Below are 20,440 nucleotides of genomic sequence, written 5' to 3' on the forward strand. Positions count from 1 at the left end.
AAGGTGATACATTTTGGTAGGAAGGCCATGCAGAGACAGAGTAAAATAAAGGGTATTACTCTAAAAGGGGTGCAAGAGCAGAGGGACCTGGGCTTATATGTGCATAAGCCATTAAAGGTGGCTGGACAGGTTGAGAGAGCGGTTAACAATGCATACGATATCCTGGGCTTTCTTAATAGGGGCATAGAGTACAATAGCAGGGAGGTTATGATGAACTTATATAAGACACTGGTCTGAATTTTTCGACTGGCAGGATCTTGCTTCCTGCTGACTCCAAATGCCCCGCAGCCATTTGACGCTCGAATGAGTGTTAAGTGGCTGCAGGCAGGACTTCCGTCCCTCACTCAGCAGGAAGTCCTGCCTTAAAAGAGCTACCAGCCAACCTAATTGGTCTCCAGCTCTCCAGGCCTGCAGTGATAGTGCTGCAGCAAGACCTGGACAATATCCAAGCTTGGGCTGACAAGTGGTAAGTAATATTCGCACCACACAAGTGTCAGGCAATGACCATCTCCAACAAGAGAGAATCCAATCATCGCCCCTTGATGTTCAATGGCATTACCATCTTTGAATCCCCCAATATTAACATCCTAGAGGGTTACCATTGACCAGAAACCTAACTGGACTAGCCATATAAATACTGTGGCTACAAGAGCAGGTCAGCGGCTAGGAACAGTGCAACGAGTAACCCAGCTCCTGACTCCTCAAAACCTGCCCACCATCTACAAGGCACAAGTCAGGAGTGTGATGGAATACTCCCCACTTGCCTGGATGAGTGTAGATCCCACAACACTCAAGAAGCTTGACACCATCCAGGATATAGCAGCCCGCTTGATTGGCACCACATCCACAAACATTCACTCCCTCCAACACCGATGCACAGTAGCAGCAGTGTGTACCATCTACAAGATGCACTGCAGGAATTCACCAAGGCTCCTTCAACAGCACTTTCCAAACCCATGACCTCTACCATCTAGAAGGACAAGGGCAGCGGATAGATGGGAACACCACCACCTGGAAGTTCCCCTCCAAGTCACTCACCATCCTGAATTGGAAATATATCGCCATTCCTTCATTGTCGCTGGGTCAAAATCCTGGAACTCCATTCCTAACAGCACTCTGGGTGTACCCACACTACATGGACTGCAGCAGTTCAAGAACGCAGCTCACCACCACCTTCTCAAGGGCAACTAGGGCTGGACAATAAATGCTGGCCCAGCTAGATGTAACTTTGTTCTTTTTTTGGGCTTCCCCCACAGAGGTTCAATCCTCCCGCCAGCCTTAAAATTGAGGCTGGGTGGGAAACGGACCTTACCTTAAGTGCCTGAATTGGGGCAAGGGCAGGCTTCCCGTCCGAGGCCTTGCCCACCCCAGCGTAAAATTACTGTGTGTTCGGGTAGGCGGGAAAGCAGAGGGAATCCTGTCCCTTCAATTTCACGCTCGCTCCACCTATTTTGGCTACTATTTAGACCTCAGCTGGAGTTTTGCATACAGTTCTGGGTGCTGCATCTTAGGAAGGATGTGAAAGCATTGGAGAGATGCAAAAGAGGTTTATAAGAATAGTTTCAGGGATGAGGAACCTCAGTTATGAAGTAAGATTGGAAAAATTGAGACGCATTTCCTTGGGGATAAGAGACTGAGGAGATTTGATAGAAGTATTCAAAATCATGAGGGGCCTGGGCAGAGTAGATAGGGAGAAACTGTTCCCACTCTTGAAAGGATCAAGAATGAGAAAGCACAGATTTGAAGTGATTGGCACAAGAAGCAAAAGCGATATGAGAAAATCTTTTTCACACCTCGAGTGGTTAGGGTTTGGAATGCACTGCCTGAGAGTGTGGTGGAGGCAGGTTCAATTGAGGCATTCGAAGAGGGAATTAGATGATTAATGAAAAGAAACAATCGGCAGGGTTACGGAGAAAAGGCAGGACAATGGCACTAGGTGAAATGCTTATTCGGAGAGCTGGTGCAGATACAATGGGCCTAATGGCCTCTTTCTGGACTGTAACTATTTTGCAATCGCGTGTGTGTTATTTAGTGTGATCAGGGGTAGCGATGCAACACTTTGTCCTTTGACGATAGTTTTCTTGATTCTTTTAATCAGGTAGATAGAACAAGTTACAGGCATGGGAGAGACAGTTCATGGGGTTTGTAGCTGAGCTTCCGTATTGGTGACTAGCACAACATCACCAGTATAGGTAAGTCCTCTAATCAGCATGCGATGTGCTTTGTCTTCACAGATTGTAGAGCTTGCCGTTTGACCTAGTATCCAAGTAGACTCCTTCCATACCTGCAGGGAAGACGAAAGTCAGGGCTATAAGAGAAGAATATGCCAAACCAAGACAATAAAATGGTGGAAATGGGGGAAAAAAATCCTGCAGATTAAGGAATTCTGAAAACAGAAAATGCTATAAACCCATAGCCCTGAAAATTAAAATTATTTAAATGGAGAGAGATTGCAGATGCTGTGGTACCAAGGCCAGGGAGAGGAATCATGAGCCCTGGTGCTTCTCCTGTTTTTGGGTCCCATATTCCACTGCCCCCACCCCTTAACCCTCGTCCTCAATCATGCATGATATTTTTTCCCCTTTCGAGGTTCACCAAACAATTACAGAAAAGTCCTAGTGAAATGATAATGCCCATTGTTGGTATCTGGTTACAAATATTGTCTGATCTATATGCAGCATAGGTCATTAATATTAAGAGCAGCAACAATATAATATAGTATTAGTTTGTGTGCACCCTATAAGTGATCCCACTGTGACTATTAAACAAACCAGAGTACAAATGTTACTACTGCATCGTGCAAAATTGTTAAGTTGACAGGAAGATATCCTATCAGCTATTTATAACACTATGCAGACAATAACAATGATTTCATTGACTGCCTCAGCCTTATTAACATGTTCTGCACATTGCACCATATGAACACAGTGACAGTAAATTCGTATTTGGGAGAAAGATTCAATTCTTACAACCCAGATAAACCGTATAAGATCTTTTTCCATTCTGTAGGAGTAGAAGACTTTCTTCTGTCTGGTTGCATGACATTATTCAATATAATTATTTCATACAAGGTGTATAATTGGACAGCAGTTTTATCAGTAATCTCACAGAGTAGAAAGATCAAATGATTCCTGGACAACAAAACAGAATGATTGAACAATATAGCTCTTCACTGTCAGTGAGAAATGTTGGAGCCCTCAGGTGCTTTTGTGCGACACAACTTTTAAGAGGCCAGAGGACTAGGACTGAATGTTTCACAATTGTATCAGCATTTTCTTGATCAAAAAGTCGGAAGACTCTGCTGATTGCTGCTTCTCACAACAATATATTTTCAATATCTACTATGCAACACAACTTTATCACAATATTTCAATACCTCAAAAAACTTATGAAAGCCAAGATAGATTGGGATAATAGGTAAGTAGACAAAAGGACCAGATTGAAGTCAATGGAAAAGACTCTTGAGAATCATGTGCAGGATAAAACAGGTTACTGATTCACTATGAGCCTTTTACACACTCCTGTCCTGGTAATTTCACCCCACAAACCAGCTTACAGTAAACTTCTAGGGGCACGGCACCTTCCCATGCAACCACAGAAGGTGCAACACCTGCCCCTTTACTTCCCCCCTCCTCACCGTCCAAGGGTCCAAACACTCCTTTCAAGTGAAGCAGCATTTCACTTGCACTTCCCTCAATTTAGTTTACTGCATTCGCTGCTCCCAATGCAGTTTCCTCTACATTGGAGAGACCAAACGCAGACTGGGTGACCGCTTTGCAGAACACCTTCGGTCTGTCCGCAAGCATGACCCAGACCTCCCTGTCGCTTGCCATTTCAACACTCCACCCCGCTCTCATGCCCACATGTCTGACCTTGGCCTGCTGCAATGTTCCAGTGAAGCTCAACGCAAACTGGAGGAACAGCACCTCATCTTCCGACTAGGCACTTTACAGCCTTCCAGACTGAATATTGAGTTCAACAACTTTAGATCATGAACTCTCTCCTCCATCCCCACCCCCTTTCCGATCCCCCTTTTTTCCAATAATTTATATAGATTTTTCTTTTCCCACCTATTTCCATTATTATTAAATGTATTTCCATCCATTGTTTTATCTCTACCTTTTAGCCTATTTCAATCCCTTTCCCCCACCCCACCCCCACTAGTGCTATCTGTACCTTGCTCGTCCTGCTTTCTACCCTTAATGTCACCTATTAGCACATTTCTTAGCTAATATCACCAACGTCAACACCTCTTTGTCCTTTTGTTTATGACATCTTTTGGCAATCTCCACCTTTCACTGGCCCTCTATCCAGCTCTACCTGTTCCAACCCCCCTTAAATCAGCTTATATTTCACCTCTCTTCTATTTTTCCTTAGTTCTGTTGAAGAGTCATACGGACTCGAAACGTTAACTGTATTCCTCTCCGCAGATGCTGTCAGACCTGCTGAGTTTTTCCAGGTATTTTTATAGTAGTAATGGTGAAATTGGAGGCCCAATGCTGATTCTCTAAGGATAATTAATCACAGAGCAACCAACTAATGTTAGGAAAGTGGCTACAAAGAAATCACTACATTTGCAAAACAATTCAACTCTGTAGCTAATACAAGCCCATTCTGACTTCTCTGGCACCGACATACAATGTATCATAAATGGCATTTGCCCCTTTAACGCTAATGACACTATCCCCAGCACTTGTCAATCAGATACCTACCAGCAGTTTAGGAAAAATGTAGATTGACAAATTCAATTAGTAACAGCTCTTCTCACATACAAACTAAAGAATGCACTTCATTGGAACAGGACTCCAACATTAACAAGAAGATGAGTTACTCGCCACAGAATTCCCAATCTCTGACCTACTCTTGCAGCCACAGTATTCATATGGCTGGCCCAGTTCAGTTTCTGGTCAATGGTAACCCTCAGAATGTTGTGTGCACCTTTGGTGTTAATATCAATCCATAGTCTGTAAAGTTTAAAATATAGATGAGTAAAAACTTATCTTTACTTATAATATGGAAGGAATGTTAGGGGCTGTGGGCAGTGAAAAGAGAGGAGATAAAAAGCAGGTATTTCATGTACTGCTCTTGCACAGGAGGGTAGCGAGGTCAAGAACAAGATGTTGAGGGTGATCGGAGAGTGAACCAGGGTGTCGCGAGAGAACAGTCCCTTTAGAATGCTGAAAAGGGAGAAGAAAGATGTATTTGGTGGTGGCATCACGGCTGGAGGTGGTGGAAATGGCGGAGGAAGATCCTGTGCTTGCTGGTGGGGCAGACATTGAGTACAAGGGGAGAAAGGGGAAGGGACGAGAGTGGAAGTATGGGAAATGGGACAGATGTGGTCAAAGGCCCTGTCAACAGCATCTGAAGCAGTGAAATTTTAATTTCCACAGCATTGTTGAGTAGATTTTTAAAAAATAATTGAAGGCAACAAATCTGAAATTCTGCTTTCCTTCAAGAAGGCACTTGATGGCAGTAAAAAGGTGCTTCAAAACATCATGATTGATCAATGACCAACATGGCAGTGGTTAGCCACAGAAGGTAACTACAGAAAATAAACAAAACTCAATTTCAAGTTGTTCTAATTGCATTATAAATTTTCAACCCATTAAGCTTGTTTCTGAACCCTGGAATATAAAAATGTTTTCTATTACATATCTGTGTGAAAAGACAGCATTCCAGCGAGTTACTTCAGCCGCTTGATTGATTTTTATTTTATCAGTAGTTCTTCCCTTTGAGAGCGGATCATTTCAGCATCAGTGATATTTTTGTCCCCTACAGCGATGGGGAAGCACTCATGTTTATGGTCGCAGCAGAAGAGTGGCAAGTATGAGAAACCACACCTGAGCCCTGGGCAATGACACACCACAGCTACTGAAATATTTCTCCTCCGTATTGTTTTTTTATTGAAAAATATACTTTATTCATAAATTATCTGGAAGAACATTCCAAAACATTTCAAAATCACCATCACAAAAGTACAATCAGATTCAACATTTACACATGGATCACGAGGTGCATCAATACAATCAATGAACATTACAATCATTTCAATATGGTCATTACAATCAGACAATGGTATTGGAGTCACAAAACAAAAACAAAATTACCTGGAAAAACTCAGCAGGTCTGGCAGCATCGGCAGTGAAGAAAAGAGTTGATGTTTTGAGTCCTCACGATCCTTCAACAGAACTGAAGTATAGTTAGGAGAGGGGTGAAATATAAGCTGGTTTAAGGTGGGGGGAGAGAGAAGTTGAGGGTGGGGTGGGGGGGTGCTGGGTGGTTGTAGGGACAAGCAAGCAGTGATAGGAGTGATAGGAGTTATCAACATACTTCATTTTGCACTCTGAGGTGCTTCAATACAATTATAATACAATTAGTATTCAATGCATTCTCCTCAGTGTTGTGATGATTTCACCCCAAACATCCAGAAACGCTAGAGAAAGTTTGTGAAACTGTATCTAAGAGGAATCTCTTGCCTGCCATCTGATGGTCATTATGACTGGATTACACAAGGCACTAACTGAGTGACACAGAATGGTTACAGCTCAGTGGGAGCTGGACTATTCGGCCCACCCTTTCCGTGCTGACCCTCTGCAAGAACAACAGAAACAATCTGACTCAGTGCATTCCCCCCCATTATAGGCTGGGGAAGCAGAGCTTCAGTGACGGCGCCGCGCCGGGACGGTCATCACGGTCACCAAGTCGCCGAACTACAATTCCCACAATTCCATGCGATGCCCATTTCCGGTTGGTTACAGATGACTTCCGGTCGGTGTCCATGGTAACGGCGTTATTTACAACAGCAAGAAGCGTTCGGAGAGTCAGAGTGTACAAGAGAGGGTGAAAATTGAGCGATAGAGAGATGGAGACTGTGAAAGTGAGTGATCGATAGTGATAGAGAGAGAGTACACTAGAGGCCGAGTGTTAGAGAGTGATAGAGTGAGTGAAAAAGTCATAGAGAGGTGATAATTTTAGAGAGAGCACCCAGAGGTAGACTGTTAGGACAATAGAGGCAGAGTGGGGGAAAGTCATTGTGCTAAAATGGTACAGAGTATGCTTGAGTGACTCAGCCAAAGAGTAGGATTTAAACAGTGTGCTTATGAGCGTGAGAGGCAGGCAGAGATAATGTTAAAAAGTCTATGACAGGCACAAAATACATCAGAGAATATGTGAAAAAGAGATTTGGACAGTGTTAGGAGAGGCATAAAGCATGTAGCAATAGTGACAACTTGTAGAAGAAAGTGTAAGAAGATAGGATGAGAAAGTTACATAGTATATAAAGGCCATAAATAAAGAGAATGTATATGAGCTGGAGCGTGTGTTAGTATTTGGAGGTGTAGTTTAATAGCAAGATTTATACAGAGAAGTATAGAAAGAAAAAGAAGTATTAAAAAGGAGAATCCTACCAGACAGTTCACCATGAGTACCCCAATGATTCAGGCCCATTACATTTTTGGATTACAAGCCTCTGTTGTTAATAATGTTTTTTACTTTGATGATCAAAGCATAATGTTCCCAGCTGGGAGCAGCTGTGTGCGTTACAACATCGACCAGAAATGGCAGAAATTTTTTCCAGGTAAGAGGCTTTATATAGTACAGAATGGCTCATTAATTGTGAACAATGTAAGAAATAAAGAAAAGTGAAAGCCTTCATTTCTTTTCTTTATTCTTGGAATATGGGCATTGCTGGCTAGGTCAGCATTAATTTAGCCATCCCCAACTGCCCTTGAGAAGGTGAGCTACTTTCTTGAACTCTGCAGTCCATGTGGTGTAGGCACACCCACAGTGCTTTTAGGGAGGGAGTTCCAGGATTTTGATACAGCGACAATGAAGGAACAATGTTCCAAGTCAGGACACTGTAACTTGGAGGGGAACTTACAGGTGATGGTGTTAGTTGGCAGTTTGCAGGAAGTTATATTTAAATCTCCTGGTTTCTTTATTCATCCGCAAACCTTCAACAACTTTACATCATGTAAAGGCTGCCTCTTTTCTCTGTCTCTCCCCAAGTGTATTATCTCTCAATTATCTGCCACTTGTATCATCCTTAAGACTTTTACAAGCCTCCTTGGTGTTTGCCAAAGCCCCTAGCAGGCAAAGGTTAAGCCGATCCTTTCCTTCATTACAAGTCCACGCTTGCAATTCCAGCAAAGATTGTTGGATTGAAATTAGGAGCAGGAATCCTCTTTGATCTTTCCTTAACTCTGGGTGTCAAGGTCAGTTGTAAAGACCTGGTTGCTGACCCAGTTGATATTGACTGACCAGGCCAGGAATCAAGAATGGAACTTTTCCAGCCTTCATTTCTCAGCTACTCCCTGCATTAACCTGCTAAGCCATTGAGGGAATACCAATTTTACACCTTTTAGGAAACCCAATAATTTCAGCTACTCTGATTTATTTTAAGTTTATTACCAATAGTACTTATTACTAAAAACATAGGAACGGGCTCATTTTAAAGAATAACTTAACCTTTGGCTTCATATACAATAACATTGCAGTCTTCACTGTTATAGTTTATGCTGTTGCCTGCACCTCAAAACTTAATTTGTCTTTAAAGTTTTGCGTATATCTTTGTAGTTCCTATGTATTTTTGTTTTTATTCATCCATGGGATGTGGGCTTTGCTGACTGGGCCAGCATTTATTGCCCATCCCTAGGTGCCCTTGAGAAGGTGGTGGTGAGCTGCCTTCTTGAACCGCTGCAGTCCATGTGGTGTAGGTACACCCACAGTGCAGTTAGGGAGGAAGTTCCAGGATTTTGAACCAGTGACAGTGAAGGAATGGCGATATATTTCCAAGTCAGGATGGTCAGTGTCTTGGAAGGGAACCTCCAGGTGGTGGTGTTCCCATCTTTCTGCCGCCCTTGTCCTTCTAGATGGTAGTGGAAGATGCTGTCGAAGGAATCTTGGTGAATTCCTACAGTGCATCTTGTAGATGGCACACGCTGCTGCTACTGTGTTTCGGTGACGGAGGGAGTGAATGTTTGTGGATGTGGTGCCAATCAAGTGAGCTGCTTTGTCTTGGATGTTGTCAAGCTTCTTGAGTGTTGTGGGAGCTACACTCATCCAGGCAAGTGGGGAGTATTCCATCACAATCCTGACTTGTGCCTTGTAGATGGTGGACAGGCTTTGGGGAGTCAGGAGGTGGATTACTCGTCGCAGGATTCTGAGCCTCTGACCTGCTCTTGTAGCCACAGTATTTATATGGCTGGTCCAGTTCAGTTTACGGTCAATGGTAACCCCCAGGATGTTGATAGTGGGGGATTCAGTGATGGTAATGCCATTGAATGTCAAGGGGCGATGGTTGGATTCTCTCTTGTTGGAGATGGTCATTGCATGACACTTGCGTGGTTACTTGCCACTTGTCAGCCCAAGCCTGGATATTGGCCAGGTCTTGCTGCATGTGGACATAGACTACTTCAGTATCTGAGGAGTCGCGAATGGTGCTGAACATTGTGCAATCATCAGCGAACATCCCCACTTCTGACCTTATGTTGGAAGGAAGGTCATTGATGAAGCAGCTGAAGGTGGTTGGGCTGAGGACACCACTCTGAGGAACTCCTGCAATGATGTCCTGGAGCTGAGATGACTGACCTCCAACAACCACAATCATCTTCCTTTGTGCTAGGTATGACTCTAACAGCAGAGAATTTTCCCGCTGATTTCCATTGACTTCAGTTTTGCTAGGGCTCCTTGATACCACACTCTGTCAAATGCTGCCTTCATGTCAAGGGCAGTCACTCTCACCTCAACTCGGGAGTTCAACTCTTTCGTCCATGTTTGAACCAAGACTGTAATGAGGTCAGGAGCTGAGTGGCCCTGGCGGAACCCAAACTGGGTATCAGTGAGCAAGTTATTGTAAGCAAGTGCAGCTTGATAGCACTATTGATGACCCCTTCCATTACTTTACTGATGATTGAGGGTAGACTGATGGGGCGGTAATTGGCCAGTAGTTCTGTGTTATAGCTTCACCAGGTTGACACCTTATTTTTAGGTATGCCTGGTGCTGCTCCTGGCATGCCTTTGTGCACTCTTCATTGAGCCAGAGTTGATCACCCGGGTTGATGGTAATGGTAGAGTGGGGGATATGCAGGCCATGCGGTTACAGATTGTGTTCGAGTACAGTTCTGCTGCTGCTGATGGCCCACAGCACCTCAGGCATGCCCAGTCTTTAGTTGCTAGATCTGTTCAAAATCTATCCCATTTAGCACGATGGTAGTGCCACACAACACGATGAGGATATCCTTAATGTGCAGGTGGGACTTGTCTTCACAAGGACTGTGAGGTGATCACTCTTACTAATCCTGTCATGGACAGATGCATTTATGGTAGGTAGGTTGGTGAGGATGAGGTCAAGTATGCTTTTCTATCTTGTTGGTTCCCTCACCACCCACTGCAGACCCAGTCTAGCAGCTATGTCCCTTAGGAGTCGGCCAGCTCAGTCAGTAGTGGCGCTGTCGAGCCACTCTTGGTGATGGACATTGAAGTCCCCCGCCCAGAGCACATTCTGCGCCCTTGCCACCCTCAGTGCTTCCTCCAAGTGGTGTTCAACATGGAGGAGCATTGATTCATCAGCTGAAGGCAGTACGTGGCAATCAGCAGGAGATTTCCTTGCCCATGTTTGACCTGATGCCATGAGACTTCATTGGGGTCCAGAGTCAATGTTGAGGACTCCCAGGGCAATTCCCTCCCAACTGTATACCACTGTGCTGCCACCTCTGCTGGGTCTGTCCTGCCGGTCAGACAGGACATACCCAGGGATGGTGATGGTGGTGTCTGGAACATTATCTGTAAGGTATGATTCTGCAAGGATAACTATGTCAGGCTATTGCTTGACTAGTTTGTGAGACAGCTCTCTCAATTTTGGCACTAGCCCCCAGATGTTAATAAGGAGGACTTTGCAGCGTTGACAGGACTGAGTTTGCCGTTGTCGTTTCCGGTGCCTAGGTCGATGCTGGGTAGTCCGTCCGGTTTTATTCCTTTTTTGTGACTTTGTAGCGGTTTGTTACAATATTGCTGTGGGTCTGGATCACAAGTAGGCCAGACCAGGTAAGGATGACAGATTTCCTTCCCTAAGGGACATTAGTGAACCAGATGGGTTTTTACCACAACCGACAATTGTTTCATGTTAGTCTTTAGACTTTTATTGGATTCAAATATCACCATCTGCCATGGCGGGATTCGAACCCGGGACCCCAGAGCATTACCCTGGGTCTTGGGATCACTAGTCCAGTGACAATACCACATCACCTCCTCCTTCATTGTCACTTACATGGGCCCTTCATTGTCACTTACTGCCTGGTAATATTTATGACACTGAATGTAAATCTCTAACTTTGTAAGAAAGTGCTATTCAGTCAAAAATATAGCAAAGTTATGGGAGCTTTACTTCTTTTTCACCCTTTAAAGAGAGGATTCAGGGTTGTATCCTAATGAATTGGTTCATCATCTTAAATAATCTATAAGAAGACACATATGCACACAAAAATTTACACATATCTACATATGTAGTATATGTATATAAATAATATAAAATTGTCTTTCTGAGCAGCTTTGGTGGACAGCCAATTTTTCCCAAAATCTTGTTTAGCCCTGTTCTGTTGCCGGTGTCAAATGGCACAGTGAGAAAGTAAGATGAAAGTAAAGGTAAAGGGGTATACCCTGTTCCCTAAACTTCTCTTGTAGCTGGCATATGGAGAAGATCATGTCAGTAGATCTTCCGGCATGGAAACCACACTGTGCTTCTGGTTACGCTTGATTGGTGAGTGGATGGTGTCTTTTAAGTATAACCCTAGCAAAGGCCTTCCCTGTGATGCTAAGGAGTAAGATGCCCCTGTGGTCACTGCAGTCTCCTCTGTAGCTTTTGCTTTTGTATTCATGATTTTGGTATTAAGCATCTCCTGTGGAACAGAGCCTACCTTCCTGCAGAAAAGGGGAAGCTCATAAAGGTGTAGCAATAGATGGGACTTTCTGTGCTTGAGCAGTTTGATTGAGATTCCTTCCTTGCCAGGTGCCCTTCCGGTGGTCTGTAGTCTTCCCGAGCTCAATTGATGATGGTTCTTCATCCAACTCATCCGTGACAGGAATCTGTGGGAAGTGTACAGTGTTTAATTTTGTGGCACTAAATCTTAAAAGTGACAACCCCTCCCCATTTTCAGACACCAATTATATTGCTTAGCATGTTCCAAGCAGCAGGTGAACTCTCAGCTTCAATGTGTGTTAGCTGTCCCTTGTGCATTCCATACAGCTGAGAAAAGTTACTGTAAAAAAAAAACCTCCTTTTAACTTGTCCCAATACCACACACTGGGCAGAATTTAATGCCCTCCCCAGTGGTGAGTTTGCTGGCAGTGGTCATTTAATGGACCCTGATGCCTTCCTGCCTCTGCCCTAATTAAATCCATGGTGAGAAGGCTGGTGAAGGGCAATTAATACCCACTTAAGGCCCTCAACCCATCGCCACTGCTATTCACCCAGCGAGAGACTCACCATGCAGGAAGCCTCAAAAGCAAATCCTATTGGGGTAGCTTGTCCGCTTCCAGGGACATCCCTCAATGTCAGGCAGTCAGTGCCTGATCAAGGGACTCGGCATTGGGAAGGGTGGGGTGGGGGGCACTGCTGAGATCCATTCCCTTGCCTTGCTGTGGAAAAACCTTCTCCGCAACTCACAACTTGTGAACGCCTTCCTGCCATCCCTCACCTATGGCCTGGTTCACCCGACAACCCTGGCCCTTGGGTGGTTGCATTACTGGTAGCAGCCACTTTCTCCCCAGTGGTGCTGCCGAGTAATGAAGAACGACTGGCCTGTGATTTACTGGCAGCTCTCGGCAGACTGGATATCCATCCCAGGGTCCTTGAGCAAAGGGAAGGCCTGTGGCCACATTGTTAAGTGTCTTATAGTCAGTTAACACAGCGGGCCTTCCTGAAAAGGGGCAAATTGGAGCTCTTGCTGGCGGGCAAGGCCCCTGTCACCTATATTAAGTTCCACTCACTACCTCTGATTAAGAGTTAACTTGTCCCAATACTTCTGAAACTAGGTGCTAGAAAATTTGCCAGAGCAGCTGTGTTGTGTGGCACTACCACCGTGCTAATTGGGATAGGCTTTGAACAGATTTAGCAACTCAAGACTGGATAGCCATGAAGCACTATGGGCCACCAAAAGCAGCAGAATTGTACTCAACCACAATCTGTAACCTCATAATCTGGCATATCCCCCCACTCTACCATTACCACTAAGCCAGGGGATCAACTCTGGTTTAATGAAGAGTGCAGGAGCGCATGCCAGCAGCAGCACCACCAGGCACACCTAAAAATGAGGTGTCGACCTGGTGAAGCTACAACATGGGACTACTTGAGTGCAAACAGAATAAGCAACAAATGATTCCACAACCAACAGGTCAGATCTAAGCTCTGCAGTGCCACATCCAGTTGTGAATGATGGTGGACAATTTAAAAACTCATTGGAGGAGGCGGCTCCACAAATATCCCTAATCTCAATGATGGGGGAGCCCAGCACGTCAGTGCAAAAGATAAGGCTGAAACATTTGCAACAATCTTCAGCCAGAAGTGCCGAGTGGATGGTCCATCTCAGCCTCCTCCAGAGGTTCCCAGCATTGCCGATGCCAGTCTTCAGCCAATTTGATTCACTCCACGTGATATCAAGAAATGGCCGAAGGCACTGGATACTGTAAAAGCTATGGGACCTGACAATATTCCGGGAATAGTACTGAAGACTTGTGTTCCAGAACTTGTTGTGCATCTAGCTAAGCTGTACAGTACAGCTACAACACTAGCATTTACCCGACAATGTGGAAAGTTGCCTTGGTATGTCCTGTACACAAAAAGCAGGACAAATCCAACCCGGTCAATTACTGCCCCATCAGTCCATCCTCCATCACCAGTAAAGTGATTGAAGGCGTCAGCAACAGTGCTATCAAGCGGCACATGTTTAGCAATAACCTGCTCACTGACGCTCAGTTTGGGTTCTGCTAGGGCCACTCAGCTCCTGACTTCAGTACAGCCTTGGTTCAAACATGGACGAAAGAGCTGAACTCCCAAGGTGAGGTGAGAGTGACTGCCTTTGACATCAAGGCAGCATTTGACCGAGTGTGGCATCAAGGAGCCCTAGCAAAATTATAGCCAGTGAGAATCAGGGGGAAAACTCTCTGCTGGTTGGAGTCATGCCTCGCCCAAAGGAAGATGGTTGTGGCCGTTGAAAGTCAATCATCTCAATTCCAGGACATCACTGCAGGTGTTCCTCCGGGTGGTGTCCTAGGCCCAACCATCTTCAGCTGCTTCATCAATGACCTTCCTTCCACCATAAGGTCAGAATTGGGAATGTTTGCTGATGATTGTACAATGTTCAGCATCATTCATGACTCCTGAGATACCATCACAGTTCATGTCCAAATGAAGCAAGACCTGTACAATATCCAGGCTTGGGCTGACATTGGGCTTGGGCAAGTAACATTCGCGCCACACAAGTGTCAGGCCATGACTATCGCCAACAAGAGAGAATCCAACCATCACTTCTTGATGGTCAATGGCATGTCCAATGGATCAAATCTAAGCTATGCAGTCCTGCCACAACCAGTCGTGAATGGTGGTGGACAATTAAACAACTCACTGGAGGAGGAGGCTCCACAAATATCCCCATCCTCAATGATGGAGGAGCCCAGCACATCAGTGCAAAAGATAAGGTTGAAGCATTTGCTACAATCTTCAGCCATAAGTGCTGAATGGATGATCCATCTCAGCCTCCTTCGGAGGCCCCCATCACCACAGATGCCCGTCTTCAGCCAATTCGATTCACTCCACACGATATCAAGAAACGGCTGAAGACACTGGATACTGCAAAGGCTATGGGACCTGACAATATTCCAGCAATAGTACTGAAGACTTGTGCTCCAGAACTTGCTGTGCCCCTAGCCAAGCTGTTCCAGTACAACACTGGCATCTACCCGGCTATGTGGAAGATTGCCCACGTATGTCCTGTACACAAAAAGCAGGACAAATCCAACCTGGCCAATTACCACCCCACCAGTCTACTCTCCATCAACAGTTAAGTAATGGAAGGGGTCATCAACAGTGCTATAAGCAGCAATTGCTTAGCAATAACCTGCTCACTGTTCTGAGTTTGGGTTCCGCCAGGGCCACTCAGCTCCTGACCTCATTACAGCCCTGGTTTAAACATGGACAAAAGAGCTGAACTCTAGAGGTGAGATGAGAGTGACTGCCCTTGATGTCAAGGCAGCATTTGACAGAGTGTGGCATCAAGGAGCCCTAGCAAAACTGGAGTCAATGGGAATCAGTGGGAAAACTCTCCGCTGGTTGGAGTCATACCTCGCACAAAGGAAGATGGTTGTGATTGTTGGAGGTCAGTCATCTCCACTCCAGGACATCACGGCAGGAGTTCCTCAGGGTAGTGTCCTCGGCCCAACCATCTTCAGCTGCTTCATAAATGACCTTCCTTCCATGATAAGGTTAGAAGTGGGGATGTTCACTGATGATTGCACAATGTTCAGCACCATTCGTGACTCCTCAGATACTAAAGCAGTCTATGTCCAAATGCAGCAAGACCTGGACAATATCCAGGCTTGGGCTGACAAGTGGCAAGTAACATTCGCGCCACACAAGTGTCAGGCCATGACCATCCCCAGCAAGAGAGAATCCAACCATCATTTCTTGATGGTCAATGTCATTGCCATCACTGAATCCCCCACTATCAACATCCTGTGGGTTAGCATTGACCATAAACTGAACTGGACCAGCCATATAAATACTGTAGCTACAAGAGCAGATCAGAGGCTAGGAATCGTACGACGAGTAACTCGCCTCCTGACACCCCAAAGCCTGTCCAACATCGACAAGGCACAAGTCAGGAGTGTGATGGAATACTCCCCACTTGCCTGGATGAGTGTAGCTCCCACAACACTCAAGAAGCTTGACACCATCCAGGACAAAGCAGCCCACTTGATTGGCACCACATCCACAACATTCACACCCTCCACCACCGACGCACAGTAGCAGCAGTATGTACCACCTACAAGATGCAAGACAGGAATTCACCAAGGCTCCTTTAACAGCACCTTCCAAACCCATGACCATCTAGAAGGACAAGGGCATCAGGCACATGGGAACACCACCTGGAAGTTCCCCTCCAACATTTCACCATCTTGACTTGGAAATATATTGCCGTCCCTTCATCGTCGCTGGGTCAAAATCCTGGAACTTCCTCCCTAACAGCACTGTGGGTGTACCTACACTACAGGGACTGCGGTGTTTCAAGAAGGCAGCTCACCACCACCTTCTTATGGGCAATAAATGCTGGCTCAGCCAGCGAAGCCCACGTCCCATGAATGAATAAAAAAAGGTGGAACGGCTCATGTATTGACTTTCCATTAAAAGCAGCTCCCATCTGCCAAACAGCCCTGTCTAGGTGGCTCAGCTGACATCATAAGCTTGTTGTATGTGGGACATGCTACAATCTGAATTCTGTTATGTAGTGCACTTGTACAACTAATACACTTTCCTTCCAGACTGTCTGTTCTATATCAACGCATCCAATTTTCCTCTCTCCATTAAAGAAAATGCAAGATTCTACTTTTGATCTTGCCATACTATATGCCATCATGATTCTACAGATATTCATAATTAATATTCTACAGATATTAAAGGGCATTGACTAATAACCTATATTTGTGTTGTATTGTTGAATTCAGGCTCTGAAAAAAGCCAAGGGATGTTGGCCCTTGCCCTTAGTCCCAATCGACGATATCTGGCCATTTCTGAAAAGGGTGAAAAAGCCACAGTGGCTATATACGATATACAGCATGATCAAAGTAGAAAGAAAAAGTTACTAAGTGTGAATGATCTTCAGGCTCAGGAGTTTGTCAATATTGCCTTCTCGCCAGACTCCAAGTACCTGATTGCGCAGTCTGGGAAACCTGATTGGACACTGATCTACTGCTTATGGAAGAAACAGAAAATCATTGGTGTTATGAAAACTACAACTAACACAAATCCTATTTACCAGGTAATTTTTGGTTAATCCATGCCATTAACTTCAGTTACCATTATTTCTAATTTATTTAGAAAGCTGACTATTAATTCAAACTGAAATATGTTTCTAATTTACAAAGCTTTCCATCAGGATTTGGGATCAAGGATCAGTCGGCATTCATGTCAGTGCTGAAGTCTGGATCCACTTTTATATTTGTTTCATGAAAAACTACTAAAACAATTACAAAGTAGAAGGGAAGATTTAGCGAAATGCAAAATCTTTCTCTTTCTCTGACAGTCTTGACCATATATTTAATATTTTCCACTATATTTAAACTTAAATGAGAGAATAAGTAAAACTAGATTCACATAATGAGTATGATAGTTGACATTATTTCCCCTCTTCCTACTTTCAACTTGGGAGAGAGAGAAAGTGGAAATCCTTCCTTAATCCCATTGCTCAGATATTTTAAAAAGCTCATTCTCTTCATTACATCACCGGCCAGTTATGCATGGCAATGATCGAAAGCATGTGAATGAAACCATGAAGATAAAATAACCCAGGCCTCATTCCATTGAAGTCAGGATGGTTTGCTGTCCCTCTCAGCTCCCATGTGCCTGAGTTAAAATTTCAGGGTTCAAGTGTAGACATTTAATTCAGGTGACGGGGTCTCGCACATCAGCTGGAGAGCTGACGAGAGTCCTGCGTCACCTCTTTTCAGGAAGGCCCACTGAATTAAGTGCCAATCAGGCACTTAATTGGGCAGCGGTGAGCCTTCCCCAGGATTAAGGACCTCAAAGACGGAAGTCTCGCCTGCTGAGAGTTTTTTTTTGGAAAAATATACTTTATTCATAAAATATCAGAAAGAACATTACGAAACATTTCTAAATGGCCATCACAAAAAGTGCAATCATATTCAACTTTTACACATAGATCACAAAGTGCTTCAATACAATCAATGAATATTACAGTCATTTCAATGTGGTCATTACAGACAGGCAGACAACTCCAATCCCATTGCACTATCTACATACATTATATTGCACTCTGAGGTGCTTCAATACAATTATGATACATTTAATATTCACTACATATGATATTTGTGAGTCGTACAGCCCAAGGGGTCTTTGCAATTCCCAGCCCCTCAGTGCACTATGGCAGAAAGGTCTTAGACAGCGACCCTTCTTCACTGCGCCTTGCGGCAGCTGACCCAAGCTTTACTGCATCCCTCAGCATGTAGTCCTGGACCTTGGAATGTGCCAGTCTGCAACACTCGGTCGGGGACAACTCTTTGCACTGGAAGACCAACAAATTTCGGGCAGACCAAAGAGCATCTGTCACTGAGTTGATGATCCTCCAGTTGCAGTTGATGTTTGTCTCGGTGTGTGTCCCTGGGAACAGCCCGTAGAGCACAGAGCCCTGTGTCACAGAACTGCTCGGGATGAACCTCGACAAAAACCACTGCATCTCTTTTCAGACCTTCTTTGCAAAGGCACATTCAACAAGGAGGTGAACAACAGTCTCTTCCCCACCACAGCCACCTCGAGATGCAGAGGAGGTGAGATTCCTGACGTGTAGGAAGGATCTGACGGGGAGGGCCTTTCTCACCACCAGCCAAGCTACATCTTGGTGCTTGTTAGAAAGTTCTGGTGATGAGGTATTCTGCCGAATGACTTTGACAGCCTGCTCGGGGAACCATTCGACAGGATCCACCCTCTCCTTTTCCCGCAGGGCCTTTAGGACATTACGTGCCGACCACTGCCTGATGGATTTGTGGTCAAAGGTGTTTCTCTGCATAAATTTTTCCATGAGGGATAGGTGGTACAGCACGGTCCAACTACTTGGCCTTTTGACTAAGATCAAGTGTAGTGAGGCGATGGCTATAACCAGTCGAGCCCCAAACCGGGGGGTACGTAATACCATTAGGGTGGCGGAGACGGACAGCGAAGGACAAACACCCATGGATCATGCCTTCTTCATTAAGCAAATCCTTTTTGGAGTCGTGTGAATTTGAAGCCGCGGAGATCTACTGCCTGCAGGACTTCCCCAGCGCTGGACACTTCAACGTGACCTTCAAGAATGTTGCTGCCTGCGTCAAGTTCCTGAAGGTGTTCAAGGAAAAGAGAGACCAGCCGCAGATGAGGATCCTGACAGTGGAGCCACTCTTTGCTCTGCCATTGCAACGGGACCGTGTGGTGACTGTGCACCCCTTCATCCCGCAAGTCCTTGTCACCGATGTGCTCGCCTTCCTCGTCAAGTACATCGACAAGGTTGGCAACTGCACCGAGGTTAAAGACGCCTTCAGGATTTGGACCAGCAAATGCCAGGTCAAGGTCACACTCAAGGCGCTTGGTAAGGGAGCCATCCTCCACCCTCCTTCCAGCTTCGCTATTGGGGGAAGCCGCGGCTACCTTGTCTACGCTGGGCAGCCCAAACTTTGTCGCTCATGCGGCAAGTGTGGTCATGTGGCGGCTAACTGCAACGCCATCCTCTGCAAGAATTGCAAGCAGCAAGGGCACCAAACAAAGGACTGCAAACAGACTAAGTACTGCAACCTGTGTGGCAAGTCAGGCACCTCTACAAGACCTGCCCCAAATGCTACCTCACTTATGCACAGGTGGCCAAAACCAACGAGGGGGAAGCAGATTAAATGTTTAGTGTCACTGCTACCAAGGACACTTGCAACCCCCCCAACCACCAAGGCCTCCAGCGAGCACAACAGGACAAAGGAGGACATGGAGAGAGACAAGATGAAGGAAAAGATTGAGGCAGCAGACAACCAAACAACTGCACTATCCCCTGAACCTCCCACCCCTCAGCAGAGCGAATCAATGGAGGATGAACCAGCAGAAAATCAACAGGGGAAGTGGCAGCTGGTGAAGAGGGCTAAAAAGAAGAAGGGGCTAAGAAGGGACCAAGCCACTTCCCAGACGGGTGGCTAGATCCGCCTCCCATCCGACACGGATGACAAGGGCTGCTGCTCTTCGGACAAAGAAGGGCAAGGGTGGCACCAACAGAAGGAGCGGCAAAGCTCTAGGGAGGTCAAGGATGAGACACCCAAGCTCCAGAACATTGGGGACAATGAGGAGATCAGCGCACCCCAACTTTGCCCACAACTTGAAGAGGCCAGCGCATGCCAGCTCCGGGAAGCCGGGAGCAGCAACGACCAGAGGGGAAGTGGATCGGAGAGACTTCTTCAACAGAGAACAATTCAAAGCTCGTTCCTTGCACGAACCCCCAGATGCCACCTGAGTGGAACATTTCCAATGGGGTGGTTCAGGACAGTTTCCTCAGCCCATCCAAAGTGAGACAGTTTGTGAACACTATGGGTATGCAGGAGCAGACCAAAGGTCTGGAACTCTCAAAGACAACAGGTTTGATAAGCGACAAAATGCTTTAAAAATGGGGATAAAGATTGTATCCATAAATGTGCGTAGCATTAAATC

The 20,440-nt window shown here is 45.4% G+C and overlaps 1 protein-coding gene across 1 annotated transcript in view; it reads left to right on the plus strand.

Moving 5' to 3' along the window:
* The first annotated feature begins 6,812 nt into the window (after nt 1-6,812).
* Nucleotides 6,813-20,440, plus strand: part of cfap57 (cilia and flagella associated protein 57) — a 94,889-nt gene continuing 81,261 nt past the window's right edge. The window contains exons 1-2 of the mRNA XM_078560846.1: nt 6,813-7,576; nt 16,714-17,027. Of these exons, the coding sequence (XP_078416972.1) occupies nt 7,420-7,576; nt 16,714-17,027 (471 nt within the window). The 5' untranslated portion in view covers nt 6,813-7,419. The remainder of the gene's footprint in view (nt 7,577-16,713; nt 17,028-20,440) is intronic.

This window comes from Cetorhinus maximus, chromosome 17 (assembly GCF_964194155.1).
Source record: "Cetorhinus maximus chromosome 17, sCetMax3.hap1.1, whole genome shotgun sequence".
Classification (NCBI taxonomy): Eukaryota; Metazoa; Chordata; class Chondrichthyes; order Lamniformes; family Cetorhinidae; genus Cetorhinus; species Cetorhinus maximus.